Source organism: Molossus molossus, unplaced genomic scaffold (assembly GCF_014108415.1).
Source record: "Molossus molossus isolate mMolMol1 unplaced genomic scaffold, mMolMol1.p scaffold_m16_p_19, whole genome shotgun sequence".
NCBI lineage: Eukaryota > Metazoa > Chordata > Mammalia > Chiroptera > Molossidae > Molossus > Molossus molossus.
In genome coordinates, this window is record NW_023425354.1 from 30,670,222 (window position 1) to 30,694,777 (window position 24,556).

General features: G+C 57.1%; 2 protein-coding genes across 2 annotated transcripts; both read right to left on the reverse strand.

Annotated features, from left to right (window-relative positions):
- Positions 1 to 8,499: 8,499 nt before the first annotated feature.
- Positions 8,500 to 10,907, reverse strand: LOC118634078 (keratin, type I cytoskeletal 16). The gene is made up of 6 exons (XM_036268391.1): positions 10,386 to 10,907; positions 9,816 to 9,898; positions 9,518 to 9,674; positions 9,243 to 9,404; positions 9,025 to 9,150; positions 8,500 to 8,724 (listed from the first exon to the last, which is right to left on the reverse strand). The coding sequence occupies exons 1-6, from the start codon at positions 10,905 to 10,907 to the stop codon at positions 8,500 to 8,502; spliced, it is 1,275 nt and encodes a 424-aa protein (XP_036124284.1).
- A 6,954-nt stretch (positions 10,908 to 17,861) lies between these two features.
- On the reverse strand, positions 17,862 to 22,808 carry KRT17 (keratin 17). Its single transcript, XM_036268390.1, has 8 exons — positions 22,330 to 22,808; positions 21,283 to 21,365; positions 20,765 to 20,921; positions 19,998 to 20,159; positions 19,294 to 19,419; positions 18,982 to 19,202; positions 18,866 to 18,891; positions 17,862 to 18,086 (listed from the first exon to the last, which is right to left on the reverse strand). Exons 1-8 carry the CDS (start codon positions 22,756 to 22,758, stop codon positions 17,992 to 17,994), a joined length of 1,299 nt encoding a protein of 432 aa, XP_036124283.1. The 5' UTR covers positions 22,759 to 22,808; the 3' UTR covers positions 17,862 to 17,991.
- Positions 22,809 to 24,556: the final 1,748 nt, after the last annotated feature.

The following is a 24,556-nucleotide window of genomic DNA, read 5'->3' on the forward strand; positions in this document are numbered from 1 at the left end:
TGGAACAACAGAGACGCTTCCGAGTGCTGTCATTCATCGGTGACACGCGGCCTCCGAGCGAATCAGGTAGCAGATTTCAAAACCTGAGAGGAGATTTGCAGTCTTTTCGCACCTCGTTAGCTCGCCACAACGCAGTGGCCACAGACATGACACTTTTAAGATGAAGCTGCATTATTTTAAACATTTTTTTTCTTACAGTGTTGAAGTCTAGACTTTCCGAAGCCCAGACAATCAGTCGAGGCCTGGTTTGTAGCATTTACCGTTTCCATGATGTACACCCCACTGCCTTTCGGGGAGCAGGAGGAGGGGAGGGGAGGGGAGGCGTCAGTCCAGACAGGACTGACATAAATGGAAATGCACAGAAATAAAAACATTTATCCATTGTTCTGTCCCCCGGGATTTTATTCTCCCAGGTTCCTTTCTGGCCTTTGTCATGTGAAAACATGACAAAGATGCTTTTCAGATACTTAAGGAGCTCGGATCTGGTAAGCACAGCCCACCCTGCACACACCAGAGGCACCTTCAGGAGAACAAAGTATGCCATTCCCTCCTAGGCGCTGGAAGTCAGAGTCTCACTGAAGGCCAGGGCAGCTCCCGATTGGTCACTGTAGCCCCCACCTCGCTCACGCCCCCCAGCCCAGCACACCTGGCCCGGAGCAGCCTCTTAGTGGGCACAGCTGAGTTCTCCAGGCTCCTGCAAGAACTTGCCTTCTCTGCCGCCCCAAGCGAGTCAAACCAGGCCAGGAAGTGAATGGGATATTCAACAAATTAACTGATTCTTTGGTTTTAATTCTTTCGTTTACTTGCTTTGTTCATATAGACGCATACACAGTTGCATGTACATGTACAAACGTGTGCGCACGCCTTTCTTCCTTTCCTGTAGGTTATCCCCTCTTCCTCCCTCCTTCCCCTTCACTCACATCAGCCTCCCACCCTTCCCGCAAGGTAACCCCTGCTAACGACTTTTACCCTTTCATAGTGTCGGCGCGCATGTAATTACACACACACACATCTGCATTTACAGAATCGGGAGGTTGGTTTTGCTTACACGTGAGATCAATATCCTACGTGCGCTTCTCTGCATCGTCCGTTTCCCCCTCCCCAGCTTCTTGAGGCATCTCTTCTTGCCTCCTGACGTAGCTCCAGTGTATAGATGGTGAGGACTGCTGACTGTTTTATAGTGTGATGGGCCACTGTTGGCCCGACTGGACGCTACGGATGGTAGTCACTTTGCTTTCCATTTCCGGTCACCTATAAATAACGGCACTTGTGTCCTTTTATCCTGGTCTTTTATTTCTTTGAACCTATCCATTTAATAATGAAGCCCTTAAGTATCTGAAAAGCATCTTTGTCATGTTTTCACACATAATGAGGCCAGAAAGGAACCTGGGAGAATAAAAACCCGGGGGACAGAACAATGGATGAATGTTTTCATTTTTGTGCATTTCCATTTATGTTATCACACCATTCATATGGCAGATGACAGCTGGAAGGACCAAAACATATCTGTTTCATGTGTAACGATGCTATCGTCCCAGGGAAGACAGGGATGCTTCCATCCCAGCGATGAGTTAACGGAGAGCCAGGTCCGAAACGGACTCTCCTAAACAGCCCTCTCTGCTTTGACACCCCTCTGTCCGCTCAGAGCCCTCCTGGAGTCCTGGACAACTGGGGAAGAGGGGGCGCAAAGCTGCATTGGCCCATGGTGGTCACCACACAGTCTCTCTGGGAGGCCCGATAAAGAGTTCATCAGTACCAACCATGGCGGTTGCCTTGTATGACAAGTGCACATAGACTCCAAAGAAGCCTGTTCTCAAGAAATTTGCTTCTGCCCGGCTGGTGTGGCTCAGTGGTTGAGCGTCAACCCATGCACCAAGAGGTCGCCGGTTCGATTCCCGGTCAGGACACATGCCCAAGTTGTGGGCCAAATCCCCATGGGGGGTATGCAGGAGGTGGCCAATCATTCTCTCTCATCAATGTTTCTATCTCTCTCTCCCTCTCCCTTTCTCTCTCTCTAAAATCAATAAAGAAAAAATTTAAATTAAAAAAGAATAAATTTGCATCTGAGGTTTTGTGGAGACTAGAAACAACAGAGGCTTCTACACCAAACCCATGGTTTGACTCCACAAACCTTTATTGATGTCCCTTATGGGCTGGGTGCTGGTTAAGGGTTGTGGGGACTAGCAAAACAGAAGCCTCATCCGTGTTTATGATCCAGGGAGCCGTCAGAAGGTCTTAAACAAGCAACGGCAGTAGGAAGGCAAACAAGAAGCCCCTTATCTCAGGAGGGGCGCTGTGGTTTTATAACTCTCAGAAACAATGGACCCAAAGAAAGCAAAACCTTACGAGCTCACTGCTAATTCATTTACATGGGCAGATACACTTTATAGGCTATCATTAATTCTCACTCTAGCCATTGTTTAGGGCTTTATGCAATTATCTGAAACAATCTTTCACAAACTTTGACACTAAGTCAAGAATGAAGAATCTGAGGGTGTGTGCAAAGTAGACAAGTTACAAGGAACATTCAACAGCTCTCAGCCTCCTCACCTCAGCATCGAGAGCAAAATGCAGTCTGACTGGGGACTTGAATCTGTTTGCGGAATCCAGGCAATTTGTAGATTGGGAAATCCATCCACAGATGTCTAGAAATCAAGGCATTTGTGGATGGAAAGGCTGGTTCCCTTACTGAAGGGGAAGCTCATGTTTCTGCTTTGGTACTGTTCTTCTTCAAAGGGGGTCATGTTTTGTCCAGCTGGTGTGGCTCACTGGTTGAGCATCCACCCATGCATCAGGAGGTCACCAGTTTGATTCCCGGTTTGATTCATGCCCAGATTGTGGGCCCGATCCCCGGTGGGGGGCATGCAGGAGGCGGCCCATCGATGTTCTCTCTCACTGATGTTTCTATCTCTCTCTCCCTCTCACTTCCTCTCTCTCTGAAATCAATAAAGGAAAAAAAATTTATTTAAAAAACAAATAGCCCTGGCCGGTTTGGCTCAGCAGTTAGAGCGTCGGCCCGCAGACTGGAGAGTCCGGGGTTCGGTTTCCGCCAGGGGAGTGTACCTCAGTTGCAGTTTGTCCCCAGCCCCAGTTGGGGTTATGTGGGTGGCAACCAGTCAATGAGTCTCTCTCACGTCGATGTTTCTCTCTGCCTCTTCACTCCTCTCTCCCTCCTGTTCTATCTGAAGATAAATGCAAAAATAAAAATAAAAAAATGTCCTCAGGTGAGGATTTAAAATAAATAAAAGGGGTCATGTTTTGTGTCTACAGGATACAGCAATGAACAGGAGAAACGTGGTCCCTGCTCTCAGGGAGTTTTACTATCTACCTGGGACTTAAGAAAGTTTTTCCCCCCTTAATCATTGGGACCTCGGTTTCCCCCTCCGTCAAATGGAGGCCTTTCTCACGGAGCTTCCCAAGGTCTACCGATGAGTGCAATGCACTCTGAAGACACCAGCACAAGCAGCTTCTGTAAAATCGCTGCCCTCACCCTGGCCGGTTTGGCTTAGCGGTTAGAGCATCAGCCTGCGGACCAAAGAGTTGCGGGTTCGATTCCAGACAGGGGCACATACTTCAGTTGCAGTTCAGTCCCTGGCCCTGATCGGGGTCGTGCAGGAGGCAACCGGTTGGATGTGTCTCTCTCGCGTCGATGTTTCTCTCTCTCTCCCCCTCCCATTCTATGTGAAGATAAATTGAAAGACATCCTTGCGCCCTGGCCAGTTTGGCTCAGCGGTTAGAGCGTCGGCCTGCGGTCCGGAGAGACCCGGGTTCAGTTCCCGCTAAGGGCACGTACTTCGGTTGCAGTTTGTCCCCGGCCCTGGTTGGTCGTGCGGGTGGCAGCCACTCGATGTGTCCCTTCACGTCGATGTTTCTGTCTGTCTCTCCCTTCCTCTCCCTCCCTCCCACTCTGTCTGTACAAAAAATGGAAAGATATCCTCGGGTGAGGATTAAAAAAAAAAAAAAAAAAAAAAAAGAAAGACATCCTTGGGTGAGGATTTAATTAAAAACAAAAATCGCTGCCCACGCCCAGGCATGCTCTGCATGCTCTGTTCCGACCTCTCGTTACAGTGGCTCAGGAGCAGGTGCTCCCGCGCAGTGACCCAGGCCAGGACTGCCTCGTGCTGCCAGGGTCCTTCCAGAACTTCGGCCTTAACAGTGACAGATGAGTCAATTTACAAAAGAGCTTTTTAAAAGATAATGCTCAACGTTGGTAAGCTTGTTTTGAAATTGGCACTCAAGTTCCCTGCTGGCAAAATATGTATATTGGTACAACTTCTCATTAGGTCAAGTTGGCAACACGAATCAACCTAAAGCCTCCATCATCTTCTTACCTAGTCATTATTCTTCTGGGAATCCAGCCTCCAGACACAATGAGAAGCATTGTAAAAGCTTTATGGGGAGAGATGTTCATTGCTGCATTATTTTAAATGGCAACAATAATAATAACAACAACAAAAACAGTGGAAACAGTATTAGCAGTGTACAGAGGTCTCTCCTTATCCTCGGTTTGGCTTTCTGTGGTTTCAGCTACCCACCATCAACCATCATCCAAAATATTAAACGATGCGCTGTTCTGAATAGGGTGATGTCCCACTCTGTCCTGCCCTGGACACGAATCATTCTTTTGTCCAACATATCAGCACAGTATATACCACCCATCATCTGTTATTAAATTGGTGTCGTGGTGTCACAGTGCTTATGTTTAAGTAACCCTTATTTTATTTAATGATGGCCTCAAAGCACAAGAGTAGTGACTGGCAATTCGGATAGGCCAAAGAGAAGCTGTGAACTTTATCATAGGTATGTCTGCATGGGAAAAAATTAGCATGTATAGGATTTGGTCCTATCCGTGGTTTCTGGCATGCACTGGTGGTCTTGGAATGTATCCCCTGCGATAAGGGGGGACTACTGTACAACACTTGTAATAACACACGGAAGTGCTTCTTTTATAATATTAATAAAAACTGAAAGCAAAACAATATAAACATTCCATGCAGTTATAGTTATGTTTTATATACTAAACAGAAGAATTATTAAAGCTATGGTTAATAGAGTCCAAGAGATAAGAGAAAATATTTCATTTTGACCCAAGAACAAGAGATTACAAAAAAAGTATCCAGAGCTATAGGGTATTAAAAATATATCAGATTTTTTAAAAACTCTAAATAGTAAAATTAGACAGCAAAGTTTTGGAAAATCTCAGAAAGTCAAAAAAAGGCACGGTAGATAGAAAGTAGAATGAAATACATAGCAAAAGAGGAGTTCTAGAAAGAGAGGAAATGGAGAAGAGGAAATCATCAAATAAATATTCAAGAAGAGCTCCTAGAACTGAAGAGCATGGGTTTCCATACTGAAAGTTTCTGCTAAGTGCCCAATCCAACAGGTGAAGACACAGCTGCATCAAGGCAGAGCATGTGATATTTTATGTGCTAAGAGAAAGAGAAGAACCCAAAAGTTTTGAAGGAAGGAGTGGGAATAAATAGTACATAGAATCCACAATTAAAATAACTTAGACCTAAGAGCAACACTATTGAGATGTCAGGAAACAGGGTAACAATACCTTCCAAATGCTGAGGGAAATTATTTCCAGACTAGAATTCATACCCAGCCAAACTATCAACCAAGAGTGAGGGTAGTGAGGGTAGGTTAACCATATTTTCAGACATAAGAGGTCTGTGAATCCTTTCTCAGAAACAACTAGAGAATGTGCTTCACTGAAATGAAGGGGAAAAAGAAAAAAGAAAAAGGAAGACATGGGGTCCAGGAAACAAGGATGCAACACAGAAAGAAGAGATTCCCAAGAGGATGGCGAAGTGAGGTTCCAGGGTGACAGCAGGCCTAAAAAGCATCCAGACAGACTGAAGCAGGAGGACAGACGGCTCCAGGACGGGCAACTTTGAAAAGATTAAATTGATGCAATAGGAAGTGTTCAACATACAAAGGGGAAATTTATACTTCCAGCAGTGAATGAGAGAATAAGTTAGTGATAGGTACATATAAAAAAAAACCTAAACAGCCCTGGCCAGTTTGGCTCAGCGGTTAAGAGCGTCGGCCTGCGGTACAGAGAGACCCGGGTTCGGTTCCCGCTAAGGGCACGTACTTCGGTTGCAGTTTGTCCCCGGCCCTGGTTGGTCGTGCGGGTGGCAGCCACTCGATGTGTCCCTTCACGTCGATGTTTCTCTCTCTCCCTCCCACTCTATCTGTACAAAAACGGGAAAAATATCCTCGGGTGAGGATAAAAAAAAAAACCTAAACAAATTGAAAAGAGATATGTACTCCAAGAGAATTTAATACAGTATAAAATATGATCTGACTGTGAATAGTATTTAAATAATGCAACAATAATAATGTAAACATTAACATTTATCTAATGAAAACATGAATATATTGAGAGGATGGGAAGAAGGAAAGTGGGGAGGACGGGGGAGGGGCAGTGCTGTGTAAGAGAGCTAAGTCCCATCCTTCACAGCAGGAAGTCAAGCATTAAACACTAAAACTAAAAAAATCAAGAAATGGTAGCATAAACCTGTTGTTTAAAAATGAGGTAGCCCAGCTGCAGTGGCTCAGTTAGATGAGCGTTGTCCCGTGCACTGAACGGTTGCCAGTTCGATTCCCCATCAGGGAACGTACCTGGGTTGCGGGTTTGATCTCCGGTTGAGGCATGGACGGAAGGCAACCAGTCGATGTTTCTCCCACATCCAGGTTGCTCTCTGTTGCTCTCTCTTTCCCTTCCTTTCTCTAAGCATGTCCTCAGGTGAGGACTAAAACAGTATGTGACCCAAATTGGGATGGCTTTAATTTTTCTTTATTTGGGGGGGGAAGATGGCTCTTTTTTATCAAAGGTTTTTATTATGTTATACATACATAGCTTTGATTTTTTTAAATTAAAAATTGTTAAATATGGAAGGCCTCTACAGCAGGTGAGAGGTGTGGGACATAGCAAACAGTCAGGAATGGCTGACTCATGGGTGCAGGGCAGGGGAGGGCAGGACGGATGGAATCCAAGAGGGTAGAGACGGAAGGGCCGGGCATCAAAGGGGAAAGGGAACATCCCAAGTGGTTAAGCAGAGGAGTCCTGATCACATCCTTGTTCTTGATCTTGACCGGGTTATTATTAGAAAGGTCCCTGGGCAGAAACAGGAGTGGGAGAGATGGACAGCAAGGGGCCCTGGTGAGTAGGCTGTGGCCAGTTCCAGGGACAGCAGAAGCCGGTCTGCACGTGGCAGTGGTTTGGGGGATGAAGAGGAGATCGTGGGTGACAGATATTTCCTAGGGGGTTCATCAGCACGAAATGTATGGGCTGAGGGGAAGGGGGGAAAGGAAGAAGTTGATAAGGGTGACGAGGAGGCACAGATTGGGAGGAAAAAAACTACCCATGGACACCATCCCCAAGGCAAAAGGCTCAGCCTTCCACCATCCAACAGAAAAATCATTGTGTGCAAAAGTGAGGAGCCAAGGGGCGGAGCTAAGAGCTCCAGCTTCAGAGTCTACGGGTTCACATCCCTAATGTGAAAAGAAAGGCATGGACTCCCAGCCAGATAGCCCTGGGTGTGAGCCACATCGCGCCACTTACTATCTGTGTGACCTCGTGCAAGTTACTTAACCTCTCTGGTCGTCTCCATTCCACAATGGGCCTGACCACACCCAGTTCACTGAGTTTCAAAGAGGGCCTAAGGCAGTGGCTCTCAGCGACCCCTTTGGGGACCAAACGACCCTTTCACAGGGGTCGCCTAAGACATAACAGTAGCAAAATTACAGTTACTAAGTAGCAACAAAAATAATTTTATGGTTGAGGGTCACCACAACATGAGGAAAGAACCTCTGTAAAATGCCTCGCATGAGGTCTGTCAACATGTGTGAGCTCCCTCCCCCTGTGTCTCCCCTCCCGCTCCCACAGTGGCATGGAGGTCTTCCCAGAAGACCCTACAAACTCGAGCTTTGCTCTTTCCAACATCCCTTGGACTGCGAGGTCCCAGAAGGTTCCTGGGTGGCACCTTCCACTCCATCATCAGTTTAAGAACAGAGACCACACAGGTTTGCATCAACCAGAAAATCAGCTTTATTCACCCACCACCAGCAGGGAGGGAGGGGAGACAGGTGGGACCCGCGCTGGGGGAGCAGGGCTTGGCCCAGGCCTTCAGGAGATGAGGCTGACGGGTGGGCGGGAAGCTCTGGGAGAGGCCGCTCAGGCCTTGGAGAGCTGCTCCTTGAGGATGGGCCGGGTCTGGCGGCTGGGGGAGGAGGAGGCTGCGGGAGATAAGAGACAAGGTGAGAAGGACTCTGGAGGCTCAGCTGGTCCCACACAGGGAAGAGGAGGGCTGGGGGCCCTGGAGGCCCTGGAGGCCCCGGGACCCTTGGGATACTTACCATCTCTGGAAGAATAGGATTGGCTGGATGTGTACTGAGAGGAGGAGAGACTGTGGAGGAGAAAAGGCAGAGCAGTTAGAGGTGCCCGGAGCAGCAGAGGGCTGAAAGTTTGGGGGGCGGGGGCCAGAGCACTCACTGGGAGTCCTCGCCCTCCAGCAGGCGGCGGTAGGTGGCGATCTCCTGCTCCAGCCGCGTCTTCACGTCCAGCAGGGTCTGGTACTCTAGGCTCTGCTGCTCCATCTCACAGCGCAGCTGGGCCAGCTGCTCCTCCACGCTGCCGATCAGCCCCTGGATCTGGGACAGCTGCATGCAGTAGCGGCCTTTGGTCTCCTCCAGGCTGCCCTCCAGGGATGCTTTCTGTTCGTGGGAGAGAGAACGAGGGTCATCGGAGTCATTGCTGTCCCTCCAGGTCTCTGGGCATGTTTTCTGTGAGGTGCATGGATTTTTACCCCTGTTGGGCTACTGATGGGCCCGACAACATGGAGCAAAGTTACTCCACCATTCTGGGCCTTGATTTCTCCATCTAAATAATGGGTACAATGACCCCTTCAGTCCCACTCTTGGGGAAAGAGAGGTGGAACTGAGTTGTGGTGGTGTTGAGGGGTTGATGGCCATTGCTGGTGGCTTGAGGGCTGGGGCTGTGCAGGTTTTTCATACCATGCTGAGCTGGGACTGCAATTCGATCTCCAGGCCCTGGAGCACCCGCCGGAGCTCAGACACCTCGCTGCGGCTGCTCTGCACCAGTTCGCTGCTAGAGGCCACTTCTTTGTTCAGCTCCTCAGTCTAAGATAACAAAAAAGAGCAGAAGGTGTGAGGCGCTCCGGAGGCTCCCTGGCCGGGAAGGCCTGCGGGAAGGCTGAGGACCCAAGCCCCACCTTGCTCAGGAACCAGGCCTCAGCATCTCTGCGGTTCTTCTCTGCCATCTGCTCATACTGGTCTCGCATCTCATTCAGGATGCGGCTCAGGTCCACGCCAGGGGCAGCGTCCATCTCCACGTTGACATCTCCACCAGTCTGACCCCGCAGGGCAAGCATCTCCTAGGAAAGGATGGCGAGAGGCAGTCAGCTTGGCTGACCCCTTTCCTGACCCCAGGTGCCTCTGCAACCCCACTGAACCAGCCTCCCACCAACAACGCCAGCAGCGACCTCACCTCCTCGTGGTTCTTCCGGAGGTAGGCCAGCTCCTCCTTCAGGCTCTCGATCTGCATCTCCAGGTCGGCCCTGGCCAGGGTCAGCTCGTCCAGCACCCGGCGCAGGCCGTTGATGTCGGCCTCCACGCTCTGGCGCAGGGCCAGCTCATGCTCATACCTGGCAGACAGAGGTCAGGGCATCAGGTTCTATCCATGAGGCTCTGAGGCTCCAGACCTGCTGGTCCTCCTGGACAGACAGCCCTACTGCTTGCCCCCTGCCCTCTGCCTCTGCCCTCAGCCCAGACACAGGGATGCTCACTTGGTCCTGAAGTCATCAGCTGCCAGCCTGGCATTGTCAATCTGCAGAATGGGCTGAGCGTTCTCAATGGTGGCTGCAATGATCTGCAGAGGGGGTGAAGGACAGGAAGCAGGGTTAACCAAGATCCTTCTGTGCAGGGGTGAAGAACACAGAGGGGAGAAAGGAGTCTCCCCAAATTTGGAGGTTGCCGGGCTGGCAGGTCAGGCCCTGTGCTCCTCCAGCCAGGCTGGGGTGCATTCTCCGCCCAGCTGCAGGTATGTGGGGAATGCACCCCACCTTTCCTACCACCCCATCCTGGGCCCAAGGCCGAGAGAAGCTGAGCGTGCTGTGCAAAGCAGGCTTGCAGGGAACGAAAGAGTCAGGGCTCCAGGCCCAGCTCAGACACCTCGATGCTGAGACAGAACCCTCTGCCTCCAGTCCTCAGAGTGCCCCTTGGCCACTCCCCCAGGGCCGGCCTCAGGCTCCCTGTTTGTAAAATGGAGATGCTAGCAAGTGCTTTTCTAAGGACCACTGCGGCTGTGACCTCTCTCAATGCCCCACCCACCAGAGCCCCCCACCTGGCGCACCCACCTTGTTCCTCAGGTCCTCGATGGTCTTGAAGTAGGGGCTGTAGTCCTTGACCTCACTGGGCCGCTGCCTCTGGTACCAGTCTCGGATCTTCACCTCCAGGTCGGCGTTGGCCTCCTCCAGGGCGCGCACCTTGTCCAGGTAGGAGGCCAGGCGGTCGTTGAGGTTCTGCATGGTCACCTTCTCGTTGCCGGAGAGGAGGCCGCCATCGCCACCACCGAAGCCAGCACCAAAACCACCACCGAAGCCGGCATCAAGGCCACCACCGTACCCTCCGCCGAAACAGCTTCCCAGGGCCCCACCAAAGCTGCTGCTGCTGCTGAAGCCACCGCCATAGCCGCCCCCCAGGCGACAGGCGCCCCCAGAGGAGTAGCGGGAGGAGGAGACCGACATGCCTCCGAAGGCACTGGGGGCCCGGCAGGACCCTCCGGCCAGGACAGAGGACATGCGGCTGGAGCCACCACCGATGCCACAGGAGCCCTTCACGGAGCCGGACGAGGTGAACTGGCGGCTGCAGGTGGTCATGGTGCCGAGGAGGGGAGTGAGCGAGTGAGCGAGTCAGCAGGGAGAAGAGAAGGTGCTCAGGAAGGCTGGGAAGATGCTGGGGCTGCCTCAACCCCAGGCACCTTTATATGCACTGGGGAAGGTGGGGCCCTCCCAACTGCTGACACCGTGTTCCCCTCGGGATGTCATCACTGCAGGTCCCGTCCAACTCCCCACTCCGGATTACTCAGCCTGGGGTCGACTCCCCTCCCTGCACTGCTCGGAGTTCCCACCCAGCTTTGGGGCGTGTGGGGCCGAGAGAAGACACACAAAAGCCAGTGGGTCGTGACTCAGGCTGGGCGGCAGGACTCAGCTCCTGTTCCTGGAGCCCGAGGGGACAGCAGGGCCTTGGCACAGGAGGCTCTGTGGCAGCTGCTTCCCCAGGCTGTGAGTCAGCCCATGGAAAGACTCCCTGCCCCACGGTGACAGCCTCGGCCATGCCATCCCAGGTGGTCCCGGGGTGCAGCCGCGGGGGTCTGCATGCCCGGACCTCGACAGGGGAGCTGCAGCCCTGCCTCGCTCACTGTGTGACCTGAGACCCCTCACCTGCCCTCTCTGGGCCTGTTTCCCCTCGGCAAAGTGACAGGCTGGACTGGGTGACCTTGGAGTCCTTTCTAGTTCTGAACATTCTATCACTCTCTTTCCTAGAGGCTGCTGTGAGCCCGGGACCTCCAGAGGTGGTGTGTGCCATGGAACCAGCTGACATTGGGGCTTGAATCCCAGGGCTGCCCTTTACCAGCTGCGTGGCGTAGGCAGTCCTGTAGCCCCTCTGGGCCTCAACTTTTTATCTGTAAAATGGGGGACACCACCAGCCATGGAGGAACATGCATGAAGGACCCCAATGACCCCTCCCCAATGGCCAGCTCTGACCCTCACCAGCCCCTGCAGGCCCCCACCCTTTTATCCCAGCACAGCTGCCCCTCACTTACCTCCGCGGCCCCACCTGTTCCCGGCGCCTCCCTCCCACACCCTGCCCTCCTCTCTGTACTCCATGATGCCTACCCTTTTTTTTCTCTTTTCTTTATTGATTTTTAGAGAGAGGAAGGGAGAGGGAGAAAAAGATAGATACATTGATGAGAGAGAACAGCGTTTGGCTGCCTCCTGCATGCCCCACACTGGGGATTGGGCCCACAACCTGGGCATGTGCCCTGACTGGGAATCGAACCAGCAACCTCTTGGTGCATGGGTTGACGCTCAACCACTGAACCACACTGGCTGGGCATCATTCCCACCCTTTGAGCAACCACCTCCAAGGCACTGCCCACCTGGTCACCGGCACCCACTGTAAACTGTGATGGGAGGGAGTTCCTGTCCTGCCACTAGAGCCACGAGTGACCCCTGACCCCTCCATGGGCTTTCGAGTCCCCCACTGTATCCAGGTCAGTTCCCAACAGTTTCTCTCCGTGTCCGCGGAGTCCCGGCTGGGTTTGACAGCTTCGCTCATTCCTCTGAGCGAGGTGGGAGGGGGCTCTCTGGTCACCTGTCAAGCTCAGGCACTGTACATGTGCCCTCCTGTGCCACATGGCCCTGTGAGGGGCCTGTTCCTGCCACTCGTTCACAGACGGGGAGCTGGGAGGGTGAGTGGGTTTCCCAAGACCCTAGTCAATGGGGAGCTGAGGTGTGAACCCGCCTGTCTGTCTGTCCAGCTCGAGGTCTTTCCACCATCCTGAACCCCCGCTGTGCACCTCCAACATACATCATTGTCCTGAATTCATCTTGTGAAGTAGAAGGGAAACAGAGAGAGGGTGATTCCCCTAAAGTCACTAGTCCGGGGCTAGAACTCAGAGCTCGGGTGGTCTCCTGTCCCACGGTGCCACCCAGGCAGGGACCAGGGTGTCCACTCTCATCCGCCTCCCCACGGTGCCTGGAAGGAAGGGACCAGGGTGTCCACTCCCATCCGCCTCCCCACGGTGCCTGGAAGGAAGGGACCAGGGTGTCCACTCCTATCCACCTCCCCACGGTGCCTGGAAGGAAGGGACCAGGGTGTCCACTCTCATCCGCCTCCCCACGGTGCCTGGAAGGAAGGGACCAGGGTGTCCACTCCCATCCACCTCCCCATGGTGCCTGGAAGGAAGGGACCAGGGTGTCCACTCTCATCCACCTCCCCACGGTGCCGCCCAGGCAGGGACCAGGGTGTCCACTCCCATCCACCTCCCCATGGTGCCTGGAAGGAAGGGACCAGGGTGTCCACTCCCATCCACCTCCCCATGGTGCCTGGAAGGAAGGGACCAGGGTGTCCACTCCCATCCGCCTCCCCACGGTGCCTGGAAGGAAGGGACCAGGGTGTCCACTCTCATCCGCCTCCCCATGGTGCCTGGAAGGAAGGGACCAGGGTGTCCACTCTCATCCGCTTCCCCACGGTGCCGCCCAGGCAGGGACCAGGGTGTCCACTCCCATCCACCTCCCCACTGGAGATCTGCCCAGAGTGGGTGTGACCGTGGCCCATGGCTGAAGGCAGGATGGAGAGGGCCTGAACTCAAAATCAGAGGGTTCCTTGGGGTGTCTGAGGATGGCCCACAGAGCTGGCCACTGTCCTTGCTCAAAGTGCCTCGGTCAAGGTGAGGAGCAGAGGGCTTGCCTCAGCCCCAGCGCTCTTGGGCGATACCACCTCGAAATCCTCTGCCTGAGCACACCCAGGCTTTGTCACCACCAGTCGCTGGGCCTGTGGGTACAGGGCCCAGGGTATTAGCAGAGCTGGTGCCCAGCACAAGCCTTTAGGACTAGGGGCCTGGGAGACGCTCCCCTCCCCTACCCCCAAGTGGGCAAAGAGGCCTTGCAATTTTGCACAAAAATCCTACCTCCTGTCCCAGGTGTCAGGATGGGCCTGGAGTTCAGGTCCAACCACAGAATCATCACCCTCAGAACTGGAGATGACCTTCGAGGTTGCCGAAGGCCACCAAGCTCCAACCAAAGAGCGTGAAAGACTTTTCCCAGGTTGCACAGCATGGAGGCAGAGGAGCAGAGATCGAACCCGGCCTCTGGCAGCTCTCTGTCTGTCCCCAGCACAGCCTGTGCCTCCCTTCTAGTGGGCTCCCTGCCCCTCCCCCGTTCGGGAGGCAGGGGTGCACACAGGCCCAGCGCTGCAGGTCCAGGGAGCTGCCTGGGCTGAGGCTGAGGGAAGGAGCTTACTGACCAGCCCATCAAACCACTCAGCAGCACCGCAGACCGAGCACCCACCACGTGCCCAGCACTGGGGACATTGGGAAGGGGGGTGACATGGTCTCTGACCTTGGGACTTATCATGTGACCTGGAGAGAAAGCTAAGCAGGGAACACAGCACCAAGTGCAGGAAACCCTGCGGTGCTCCGCCCCCGAGACCCTCTTCAGACGGTGGCTGAACTGGGTCAGGGAGCTCCAGCTGGGCCTCAGAAGGACCAACTTGGCAGAGAAGAGGTGGGGAGCATTGCACCTGCCCAAAGGGTGCCAACAGCAGAACACCAGGCCTGGTGGGCACAAAGCACCTACTTCCACCCAGCTGGCTCCCCTCCAGACACAGGGTTCGCCTCCTCCTCCTCCCACCCCATCTCAGGTGTGAGATCATCTCACGGCAGAGTCGGCCGGGAAACATCATTGGCCAATGCCACGCCTCGGCTTGCCGGGATTCCCAGAGCTGACTGATCACCAGCACCCCGTCCAGATCCCCCGCCCTGCTCTGGCCACTGCTTCAGCATCACCAGGACAAGGCTGATCTGGGGATGGTTTTCTTTCAGGTAACCAGTCAGACCCGGGGGTGGAGGGCAGGGGAAGGAGGCCCCAGGGAGACTGAGGGCAGAGAGGAGGCAGCTGCAGGGCCCTCGGCCCCTGGTGGCAGCCAGAGCCACGGCTCCAGGGGACGGTGAAGAGACACAGGCTGGACGAGCCAGGACAGAGCAGCCTGGAGTCGAGCAAGCAGGGACCAGCTAGTGGACAAGTCGTTCTGCCTCTCTGGGCCTCGGTTTTCTTCTCTGGAAATGGGAAGACCAGTACTGCTCCATAGGCATGTTAGAGGCGAAATGAATAAACACCTGGCGCAGACTGGTGGTCATACTGCATTTATTCAAAGCTGTTTATAAAGCACCTGCTACGTGTACTTGGACGCAAACAACGAGAGAAGCCCTGGGGGCATACCGTTTGGAGAGAGAGGGGCAGAGACCATCCCAGTACAGCTGCTCAGGCTGACAGGGCGAGGGGCCTGCAGGAGGGCAGGCTCCCTGGGGGTGAACAAATGTCCCTAATCCAGGTTCTGGCCCCACGACTGGTCCCAGGATCTGGGTGAACCTGAACACCAGCTCCCCCATATTTGACTCCCGCCTTCCGGGGGCAGGGCTGTCAGAGCCCCCCCAACAGTCTACGTCATCAAGAGGCCCTCGGGGAAGCCCACGGCTGGGTCAAGCTCGGTTACAGCCTCAGCCCTGTGCCCGGGGCAGAACTGTCCTGGCTCTGGTTCCTCTGTTCTCCTGAGCCACCCACAGCGTAGGGTGACACCGGAGACCAACACTGCACGAGGGCTGAGGGCGCATTGTCAGCCTGCCACTGTGCTCACCACTCCGAGGCCCGGGTCCCGCGGGGACCAGGCAGGGACCAGGCAGGGACCCTGTGTTCTTGCTCCCCCGCCGTGCTGACCGGGGCACAGCGGCGCAGTACCATGGACAGTGTGCCTGCCATGCGGCTCCCTGCGGGAGCACTGCCAGGTCACCTCCCGGGCCGGCAGAGGAAAAGTCACAGGGCTGGCTTCCAACGGCCGGGCCTGAGCCTGGGACACAGGTGCCTGTGTCTTCATCCTACGGAAGTGGGTGAGGCGGCATCGGGGCAGTGACTGACCGGTGCGCTGATGGGGCCAAGCATTTTGTGCAGTGGGCGGGTGGGACAGATGAGCCGTGGGATCCTCTGTAGAGCCCACAGCTGGGTCTCCCAGTTCAGCCACGGCAGCGTCCCCAGCAACCTGGGTCAGCGTGGGTGCCTGGACAAAATCAGTCTCCCACGCCATCTTCCAGGAACCAGAGGCCCCCAAACCTAGTCCCTCTGCCCTGTGGGCCCCACCCGCCCAGGCCTGAGCTGAGCACTTCTGGGAAGAGTGGGACTTTCCCTCACAGGGCCCAGGACTGTCTCCAGCGACCTCACCCCAGCCGGCGGCTCAGCTCTCAGTGCACCCGCTGTCCTCCACCACGGCCACTTTGTGGGGCTTCTGCCCCAGGCTCTCTTGCCCGCCCCGCCCTCTGACCCCTCCTCAGCGTCTGCAGCAGTAGGAGTGGCCCCTGGAGTCTGTGAAGGGAGACCGCTGCCCAGGGGCCTGAGGTTGGGCTCGAGACGGGCTCTCGGCCCCTCTTCCCAGCACAGCGGCTCCGTCCCTGACGTGCCCAGCGAGGGCTGAGTCACTGCTCCTAAGCCTTGGTGTCCCCACTCACACGGCGAGGCGCCTCTTCCCAGGGCCGTCCTGCTTCCTAGTACGGTTATTCAAACAAATGAGATCACCCTGCAGATGAGCCAACCTGGGCCCAGGGCTGGTTCTGCTGGTTGTGGCCGGATGTGCGGCGGGGGCCTGAGGGGTACAGTGCCGCCTGCCTGCCCTCCATCCTTGCCCTGACTGTTGCTCAGACAGCGGAGGCACCGGCCTCCGATGGAGCGAAACCCGCGCACCCAGCCTGTTTGGAGAGCTGCGGCTGCCACGTAGGCACAGGCTCTGGACGACAGCCAGTCGGCCCGTCTCGGGGAGGAGCCCACTGTCTCCACAGTCCCGTCGCAGGGCCAGAAGGGCTGTGAGCTGCAGTGCATCCCACCCCTCGCTTACTGTGGCTTCTGAGATCCAGACAGGACCTGGGACCTGCGCAAAGCCCCACCCCAGCGGCCCACTTCCCAGACAGCGCTGGTCAACTGGCCCACCTGCTCCCGCCCTCCCCATCCAAGCCCCACCCTCAGTCTCCAGGCACCAGGATGGAGCAGGTGTTTGGATACCCGGTTTGATTGTATAGCAGCAGACTACCGGGCCTGTCAGGAGGGGGCACCCTCCTCTCATTAACCCTTTCCACCCACTCCCACTTCTCGAAGAAAACCAGGAAAGCAGACTCGCCCCACCCAGTGGTTTCCGGATTTACTCAAAGGCCGACCTCAGGGGTCAGGCTCCTCCCCAGCTGTTCATCGCCTGCCACCAGAGGGGAAGGGGCTGGGGCCCAGAGGGTGCTGGGTGTGGTTTGACAGGGCTGCCCCTGCCTCTTCCCCAAAGTGATTTCCCAGCCACCCCCGTCTGCAGGCTTCTGGAACCGAGGGGGGACAAAGTGCCAGGGAGGGTGGTGCTGCTCCCCAGGTACAGCTCACACCCACACCCACAGCACCCCCACCCCGAGCAGCACTGACCATTTAAGGAAACACTCCTGGGAGAGAACCCACCTTTCTCCCACACCACCCGGGGTTCACAGCCTTCTCCAGAGGCTCAGGCCTCCAGCTCCTATCCCTGGGGTGCGGCCATGGGGCCCTAACATCCAGTCTGCCCTCCCCCGTGCCTCCCCTGAGAATTCACTCTGTCCCTGCCACCCCTCGCGCCCTCTTGGAGGAGGGATCTTAGGGAGCAACTGACAGGATGCTCCATCCCATGAGACTCTGGCTCCCACACCTGAATTCTTCTCGTCCACTTATGGCTCAGCGAGGGGAAGCAACTGCCCCTGGTCACAGACCTACTTGCAAGTCAAGAAGGGGCCACCTACGATCCCCATACACTGACCCCCCCTGGGTCTGGCACTGCCTGGACCACCCTCCCTCGGATCCCTGGGCCTGGGGAGATGCAAAGCCCCCACACACACATAATAAGCTCTGCCCAGACCTACTCTTTGCCCTGGTCTGAGACTCTAGTCAACCACAGTGGGTGTCCACGGACTCCTCCCTCCCCAACCCCCAGCCCTGCTTCCGTCCACCCATCCCTCTCTAGGGCCCACCTCAGTGGCCACAATCAGGATGCAGTTCATGTGAGTCAGCAAGTTTTATTGGTCAGGCGGGAGGTATGGGAAAGAGGCTGGAAGCCACCGGGCTAGGGCCGGGCAGGTCAGAAGCTGCAGGGCCGATGAGGGGCCCGGGGTGCTCGCCAGGGAGCAGAGTCCTAGCGGGTGGTCTGGTGGACCTGCTCGCGGGAGGAAATGACCTTGCCGTCCTGGACCTCTTCCACAATGGTGCGCACCTGGCGGGTGGTCACGGCTGCGGGAGACAGACACTCAGAGGTGGGCATCGCCGAGAGGCCCTGGGCAGCCCCGCCCCTGAGAGGAGCGGCTCCTTCCCCCACCGCCACCTGGGGTCACACCTCCGCTGGCTCTTCAACATCACACCCACACACGCATCCCTCCTGGCCTGTCCCTCCGCTGGTGCCCCTGCATGAGTCCTGCCTCCCAGGGGGGTGGTCTAATTCTGACCCACTCATCCTTCTGCAAGAGAGGTGCCTCGCAGACTGGCTGCTCCCCAAAATGGGTCTATCTCCACTTCTCTGCAGGGCATGGATTGTGCTCCTGTCTCCCCTGTAGCCTGGGCTCTCCCAGACAAGAACCTGGTCCCACCACCTCCATCAGACTAGATGCCCAGGGCTAGGACTTCATGTCCCCATCATACTGGGACCTGGAGGACAAGGACCAAGTCCCTTTCTCCTGTCAGACTAGAGCCCAGAGGCAGGACTGCGTTTGCTCATCTGCAGGGTCTCAGAGCAAAGATCATGAGACCATGTCCCTCTCTTCCCATTGCATGACATTCTCCGAGCCAGGGTCGTGTTTTCCCCATCAGACTGGGAGCTCCTGGATAAGGACCGTCGCCCTGCCCTGCTCCCATCAGACCAGACAGTGTCCCCCTCATCTGATTCCCCTGAACCCTAAGGGGCCCCTCCCCCCACCCCTGCTAAGGATCAGCCATCATTTCCTACAGCTCCTGGGGACCCTCCCTCAGCAAGGAGCTGCCCTGTGCTGCCCGCCCTCAGCTACCAAGATGCTTACGTTCTTTGGGCTTGTACTGAGTCAGGCTGCAAAGAAAACGGAGAGAGGAGATCAGATGTGGTCTGAGAGGTCCATGCCGCCCCAGGCCCCCAGCCCTGGCCCCAGCCCCCACTCACTGGGCGTCCTCGCCCTCCAGCAGGCGGCGGTAGGTGGTGATCTCCTGCTCCAGCCGCGTCTTCACGTCCAGCAGGATCTTGTACTCCTGGTTCTGCTGCTCCATCTCGCAGCGCAGCTGGGCCAGCTGCTCCTCCACGCTGCCGATCAGCCCCTGGATCTGGGACAGCTGCACGCAGTAGCGGTTCTCCGTCTCGGCCAGGCTGCCCTCCAGCGATGCTTTCTGCAGGAGGGCGGGAGGAGCAGGGTCAGAGCAGGTGGTCAGTGCCCCCTCCAGGGCCTTGGGCCCGCCCCAGGCCCAGCAGCGCCCCTACCATGCTAAGCTGGGACTGCAGCTCGATCTCCAGGGCCTGCACCGTGCGCCGGAGCTCCGAGATCTCGCTCTTGCTGCTCTGCACCAGCTCGGTGTTGGTGGCCACCTCGCGGTTCAGCTCCTCCGTCTGCAGGCAGAACACAGGACAGTGCAGTGAGCCTGGGATCCCTTCTCCAAGTCAGACCACCCCCATGCCCTCCACATCCTCAGCCCAGGGCCCATTCTGTGCCCAGACAGGCATTTGGGGCTTCCCCCATAACACCACTGACCTTGTTCGCCTTCCTGACCTCCCCTGGGCCTCTAGGTCCTCCTCCCAAACCTGACTGTGGGGACGGTGCCTTCTCATCAGCTCCCCACTTCCCAAAGCCCAGAAACTATGAAATGATGTTGTTTTATGTTTAATTCCTACACGTGGAAGGCACGAGAATAGGCCCCTGGTGCTAGTTCCCAGCTTCTTAAAGGAGCAGTGGAGCTGGGGTCTGTGTCCTCTGGCTGTATGCCTGAGAGGGGCTCCCGCCCCCACCCCCAGAGCCTAGCTTTAGCCAAGCTCCAAGCCTGCTGCTGCAATGGGTGAGTCTGAACTCCGAGGGCTCACTTGGCTCACTGAGGAGAAGGTGCCCCCAAGATGCCAGGCCCCTTGCTGTCGGGACTTGGTTCTTGCACCCCGTCTGCTGGGAGAGGCCTCTGGCCCGCAACGGCCCCCACCTTGCTGAAGAACCAGTCCTCGGCGTCCTTGCGGTTCTTCTCTGCCATCTTCTCGTACTGGTCACGCATCTCGGACAAGATGCGACTCAGGTCCACGCCAGGGGCGGCGTCCATCTCCACGTTGATCTCGCCACCCACCTGGCCTCGCAGGGAGCTCATCTCCTGTGGAGGACGGGGATGGTGGTGTGGGCACACGGGCCTGTCCGGTCTCTCACCCCAGCGCGTCCCACACAAGCTCTCCAGACCCCTCCAAGGACTCCTCCCTCATGCTGCCTGTCCTCTCCCCCTGACCTCCTGATGACTTCTGTTCACCTGCTCCGGATGAGCTCTGCCTCCACCATCAGACTAGGGCACCCGAGGTTAGGTTCTGTGCCTCCCCCTTTAGACTGAGGGCTTTCCAAAGATAAACTCCCATTCTTAGGTCTGTGCCCCCAGAATATCCCCTCTAATTTCCAAACTTCTACATAGGGCCCAGATTCAAGGGTTTGTGCTAGGACAAGGGGGAGACCTCTTCACTTATACCCTGTGCTTGTGAGGAAGGCTCACGGGGCGGGGGACAGAAGAGGCCTCTGTGGGCCCCTGGGGGGTTCCTAGGATTCAGGGAAGAAGGAAGGAGTCTGGCCTACACGCTGGCTCTGGGCCCCCAGGGATCAGGGCTCCACAGACAGGGCAGCCCGTCAGGTGACCAGCCCTGGGCACCTGCTCTGGGCTCTTCCCCCAGCCTCAGCCTTGGCACAGCCCAGAGCCCTGCGCCCCCTCCACCTCACCTCCTCGTGGTTCTTCCTCAGGTAGGCCAGCTCCTCCTTCAGGTTCTCGATCTGCATCTCCAGGTCGGCCCTGGCCAGGGTCAGCTCGTCCAGCACCCGGCGCAGGCCGTTGATGTCGGCCTCCACGCTCACACGCAGGGCCTGCTCCGTCTCAAACCTGCAAAGGGAACCGGAGGCTTCCATCTAGATATGTGGACCGGCAGGACCCGGTCCTGGCCAGCACCCTGCTTCAGCCAGGCTCCAGGGGCTTATGAAGAATGAGGAGGGGGAGGAGTGGAAACAGATTCCAGCCCTGGGGACTGCCCCCACCTGGCTTCCTACTCTCCTCCTCCCTGCCTCCTGCCTCCTCTCCTTATATTCCATCACCTCTCCAAGCCCAGCCACCTTCAGAGTTTGCATCCTGGACTCAGAGGTAAACTCCCCCAACCCCAGCTCTTGGCCTACCCCACAGCAATGGAGCAGTCCCTGGGCGGGGAGGGGTGCCCCAGCTCCTCCCCAGCTCACTGGGGAAGGCTCACTTGGTACGGAAGTCATCGGCAGCCAGGCGGGCATTGTCGATCTGCAGCAGAATGCTGGCATTGTCCACAGTGGCCGTGAGGATCTGGGGAGATGGGAGCAGGGTCAGAGCGCGGGCGCTGAGGCGGACCTTCCTGCCTGGGCGCTGTGACGGGGCTGCCTTCCCCTGGGGGCTCCCCTCCCGCCCAGCCTCTCCTCTTAGTGAGCTGCACTCGTTTACGGTGTGGGCCAGGAGTCGGATGCGCTGAAACCTGCCTCCTGCTCCCCGAGGACCTGCTCCCCAGCGCAGACCCCCAAGCCGGGCTCTGCCCTGCACCAGAACAGGTGGCTGCAGGGAGTCTCCCGCTGTCCCAGGATTCCAGAAAACAGAGGGGATGTGGGAAACCCCCACATTTTATAGTTGGGGAGATGGTGCCCTTGAAAGTTTCCCCCAACAAGGAGGCTAAAAGAGTCCTCCCTAAAGAGTATTTTCTAATCAGAAGACACGACCCCGCTAAGCCTTGACCTAGGGTCCAGCAGGCAGACCTGCCCTCCAAGTTTGCTCGGCAGGAGGGAGGGGAAGCCAGAAAAATCCCCAAATAAGGCTCACAAGAGGCCTCCTGAGGCCCCACCCCCTATCTCCTGTCCCCGCCTCCCAGCAGGTGCCATCTGATGCTCACTCAGACCCCTTACTCCACCATCGCCCCAAATCCCCCTACTACTCCAAGGAGAGGTGCCCACATGCCCAGCAGCCTCACGAGCTTCACCCAGCCCCCTCGTGTCCATTGCCTTATCCTGTCACTGTACAAGGTGCAAGAACTTTGTGCTGAAGAAACTGAGCCTCAGAGGAGCTCCCCGAGGCCTGCTTGTCCCTAGCCCAGACTACTGCCCCCGAAAAAGAATAACATGAACCACAGAGCAGCCCCACGGGGGCTCCCAGAGGCCAAGCTGGAGCCAAGATGTCCTCAGCTCCCGAGGCCCTGGACAGCCTCCAGGCTGGATTCCAGGTTTGGGCAGGAGATGGGGGAGAAGTCACGGCCCCCACAGACCCCTCCCCCGGCAGGCCGTACCTTGTTCTTCAGGTCCTCGATGGCGTGGTAGTAGTGGCTGTAGTCAGGGGCGGGCCCCGGGGCCTGCTTCTGGTACCAGTCTCGGATCTTCACCTCCAGCTCAGTGTTGGCCTCCTCCAGGGCGCGCACCTTGTCCAGGTAGGAGGCCAGGCGGTCGTTGAGGTTCTGCATGGTGGCCTTCTCACCTCCTGCCAGCAGCCCGTCAACACCCCCAAAGCTGCCGCCATAGCCACCGCCAGAGCCGAAGCTGTAGCAGCTGGAATAGCTGCTGTTCCCGAGGGCGCTGCCCAGGCCGCCGGCAGAACCCAGCCTGCAGGAGCCAGAACCCATGCTACTAGACAGCCGGCAGGAGGTGCGGGACGGCCCGCCCAAGCCGGAGGAGCCCTTGATGGAGCTGGAGGAGGTGAACTGGCGGATGGTGGTGGTCATGGTGGCGGCAGCGACTGGCAGCACAGAGCAAGAGAGGAGAGAAGCCCAAGGTGAGTGCTGCCGCCGGGGCTCGCTGCCTCCTTTATAGGCCGACAAGTGGGCGGGCGTGGCGATTACAACAGGCTTGCTCTTCTGTTTCCATTCCCGTGGGCTTCATCACCCCTGGCGATCTGCCAGCGCCCGGGTGGCTGTGGGCCCCCTCCCCTCCCACCAGCGGGGCTTTGCCTCATTTCTCCAAACCCCTTTGCTGGGCGTCTGAATATGTGAGTGTGCGTGTCTCTGGTCTTAAGCCGTCACCTGTGATTCAGGCAGGCCCTGCAGCTACACTTTCCCATGACCTAATACGGAGAAGGAGAGAGGCAGGACGGCACCGTCACCAGGCCTCCCAGGCAGCTACCACCCTAGCCCTGCCCACCTGGCCCCTGTGTCTGGTAGGGAGAAGGTTGGGGAACCCGGCAGCCCCAGGCTGAGGTTACTGTCCTTCAACACACCCCGCACCACACAAGGTCCTGGACCTCGGCTGGGCGCTGGAGAGACCGCGAGGAGGGAGCCCCCGTCCCGCCCTAGAAACGGGACCTAAACCGCCAGGCTCAGCACACAACACAGTAATGCTGCCAGGTCTCAGAAGACCACCCCATCTTATAGATAAGGAGGCTGGGGCTTGAGAGGGAGTGTCCCACTGCCCCACATACGGCAGAACTGGGCTGGCAGGGCTCTGTCCCTCATCCACGGCACCCTCCCCCCGGGGCCCCGAGCCCACTGGCCCCTCTGCACAGCCCTGACCCGGGAAGCACCCCAGTTCTCTGACCTGCCCCATTCCTGGGACTCCCTGGTGACCCAGTTGAACCTTCCTCCCCTCCCTTGAACAGGTGGATGGGTCCTGGGCTTCGGTGGGTGAAGAGAAGCTTAGCTACAGGATGGGGAAATGGCAGCTGGGGGGGGTGATGTGCTAAGGGGGGGGAGTGACATGGTAAAACGGAACTGTACCCCACGAGGCCCAGGGTAAGGTGAGGGGCATACACCTTAGGTGGCAGTCTGAGGACACTGCCCAAGAAGCTCTTCCTGACACCCTCCCAACAGTCCCCACACACGGCCTTCCCCAGAGGCCCCTCACAGTCCCCGACATGGGTCTTCAGGACAGACCCTGAGACGCCTACAGCTCTGCCCTGCCCTGCCCACCACCCTGGCCCGGCCTGAGTCCCAGGGTCCCAGCAGGCTCGCTGGGCGGAAGATGGTCGTGTCTCGGGCTGCCGGTGGCTTCCACTTCCCAGACAGGCCCAGACAGCCGCCGCCAGTCGCTGTCAAGCCACCAAAGCAAACAAGACGCCCCCTACGCTCAATGCACCGCAGCCACCCCGCCCCACACACGCCCGAGCTGGGCAGAGCCGGTCTGTTTCCTGGGCCGCTGCCACGGCTCACCATCAATACCCCGACCACTCCTTCAGAAAGCCTCTACTGGCCTCTCCCCCAGACCCACCCCGGCGAAGGCAGGGATCCCGTGACAGGCACAGTTCCTCGGGGGGTCTGAGGGCCCTCCCAGGGACCAGCCTCGGGCGATGGGGGCCCCAGGCTGACTCTCAGAAACCTCCCCATCCCGAGCCCTCAGTCCTCTGGCCTCCTTCCCTCCCACCCTCCCCGAGCCCCACGCCTGACGGGTGGGTAGAACAGGTTGGCAGGTGACAAGAGCCACCCAAAAATTCAACAAACTCTCCTCCTCCTCCGGTCCTCAGCCCACACTGCCCCAAGCCCATAACCACTCCAGATCACACACGGCATTGAACTCCAGGCAAAGCTTTAA

Excerpts from the sequence above, each read along its gene's own strand:
- LOC118634078 (XM_036268391.1), bottom strand. The coding sequence starts at position 10,907 with ATGACCACCTGCAGCCGCCAGTTCACCTCGTCCGGCTCCGTGAAGGGC. Across the intron at positions 9,899-10,385 it reads TCGAGGACCTGAGGAACAAG|ATCATTGCAGCCACCATTGA; the intron begins GTGGGTGCGCCA and ends CCCCCTCTGCAG. Across the intron at positions 9,675-9,815 it reads GCTGATGACTTCAGGACCAA|GTATGAGCATGAGCTGGCCC; the intron begins GTGAGCATCCCT and ends TCTGTCTGCCAG.
- KRT17 (XM_036268390.1), bottom strand. The coding sequence starts at position 22,758 with ATGACCACCACCATCCGCCAGTTCACCTCCTCCAGCTCCATCAAGGGC. Across the intron at positions 20,922-21,282 it reads GCCGATGACTTCCGTACCAA|GTTTGAGACGGAGCAGGCCC; the intron begins GTGAGCCTTCCC and ends TTCCCTTTGCAG. Across the intron at positions 20,160-20,764 it reads TGAGGAAGAACCACGAGGAG|GAGATGAGCTCCCTGCGAGG; the intron begins GTGAGGTGGAGG and ends CGTCCTCCACAG.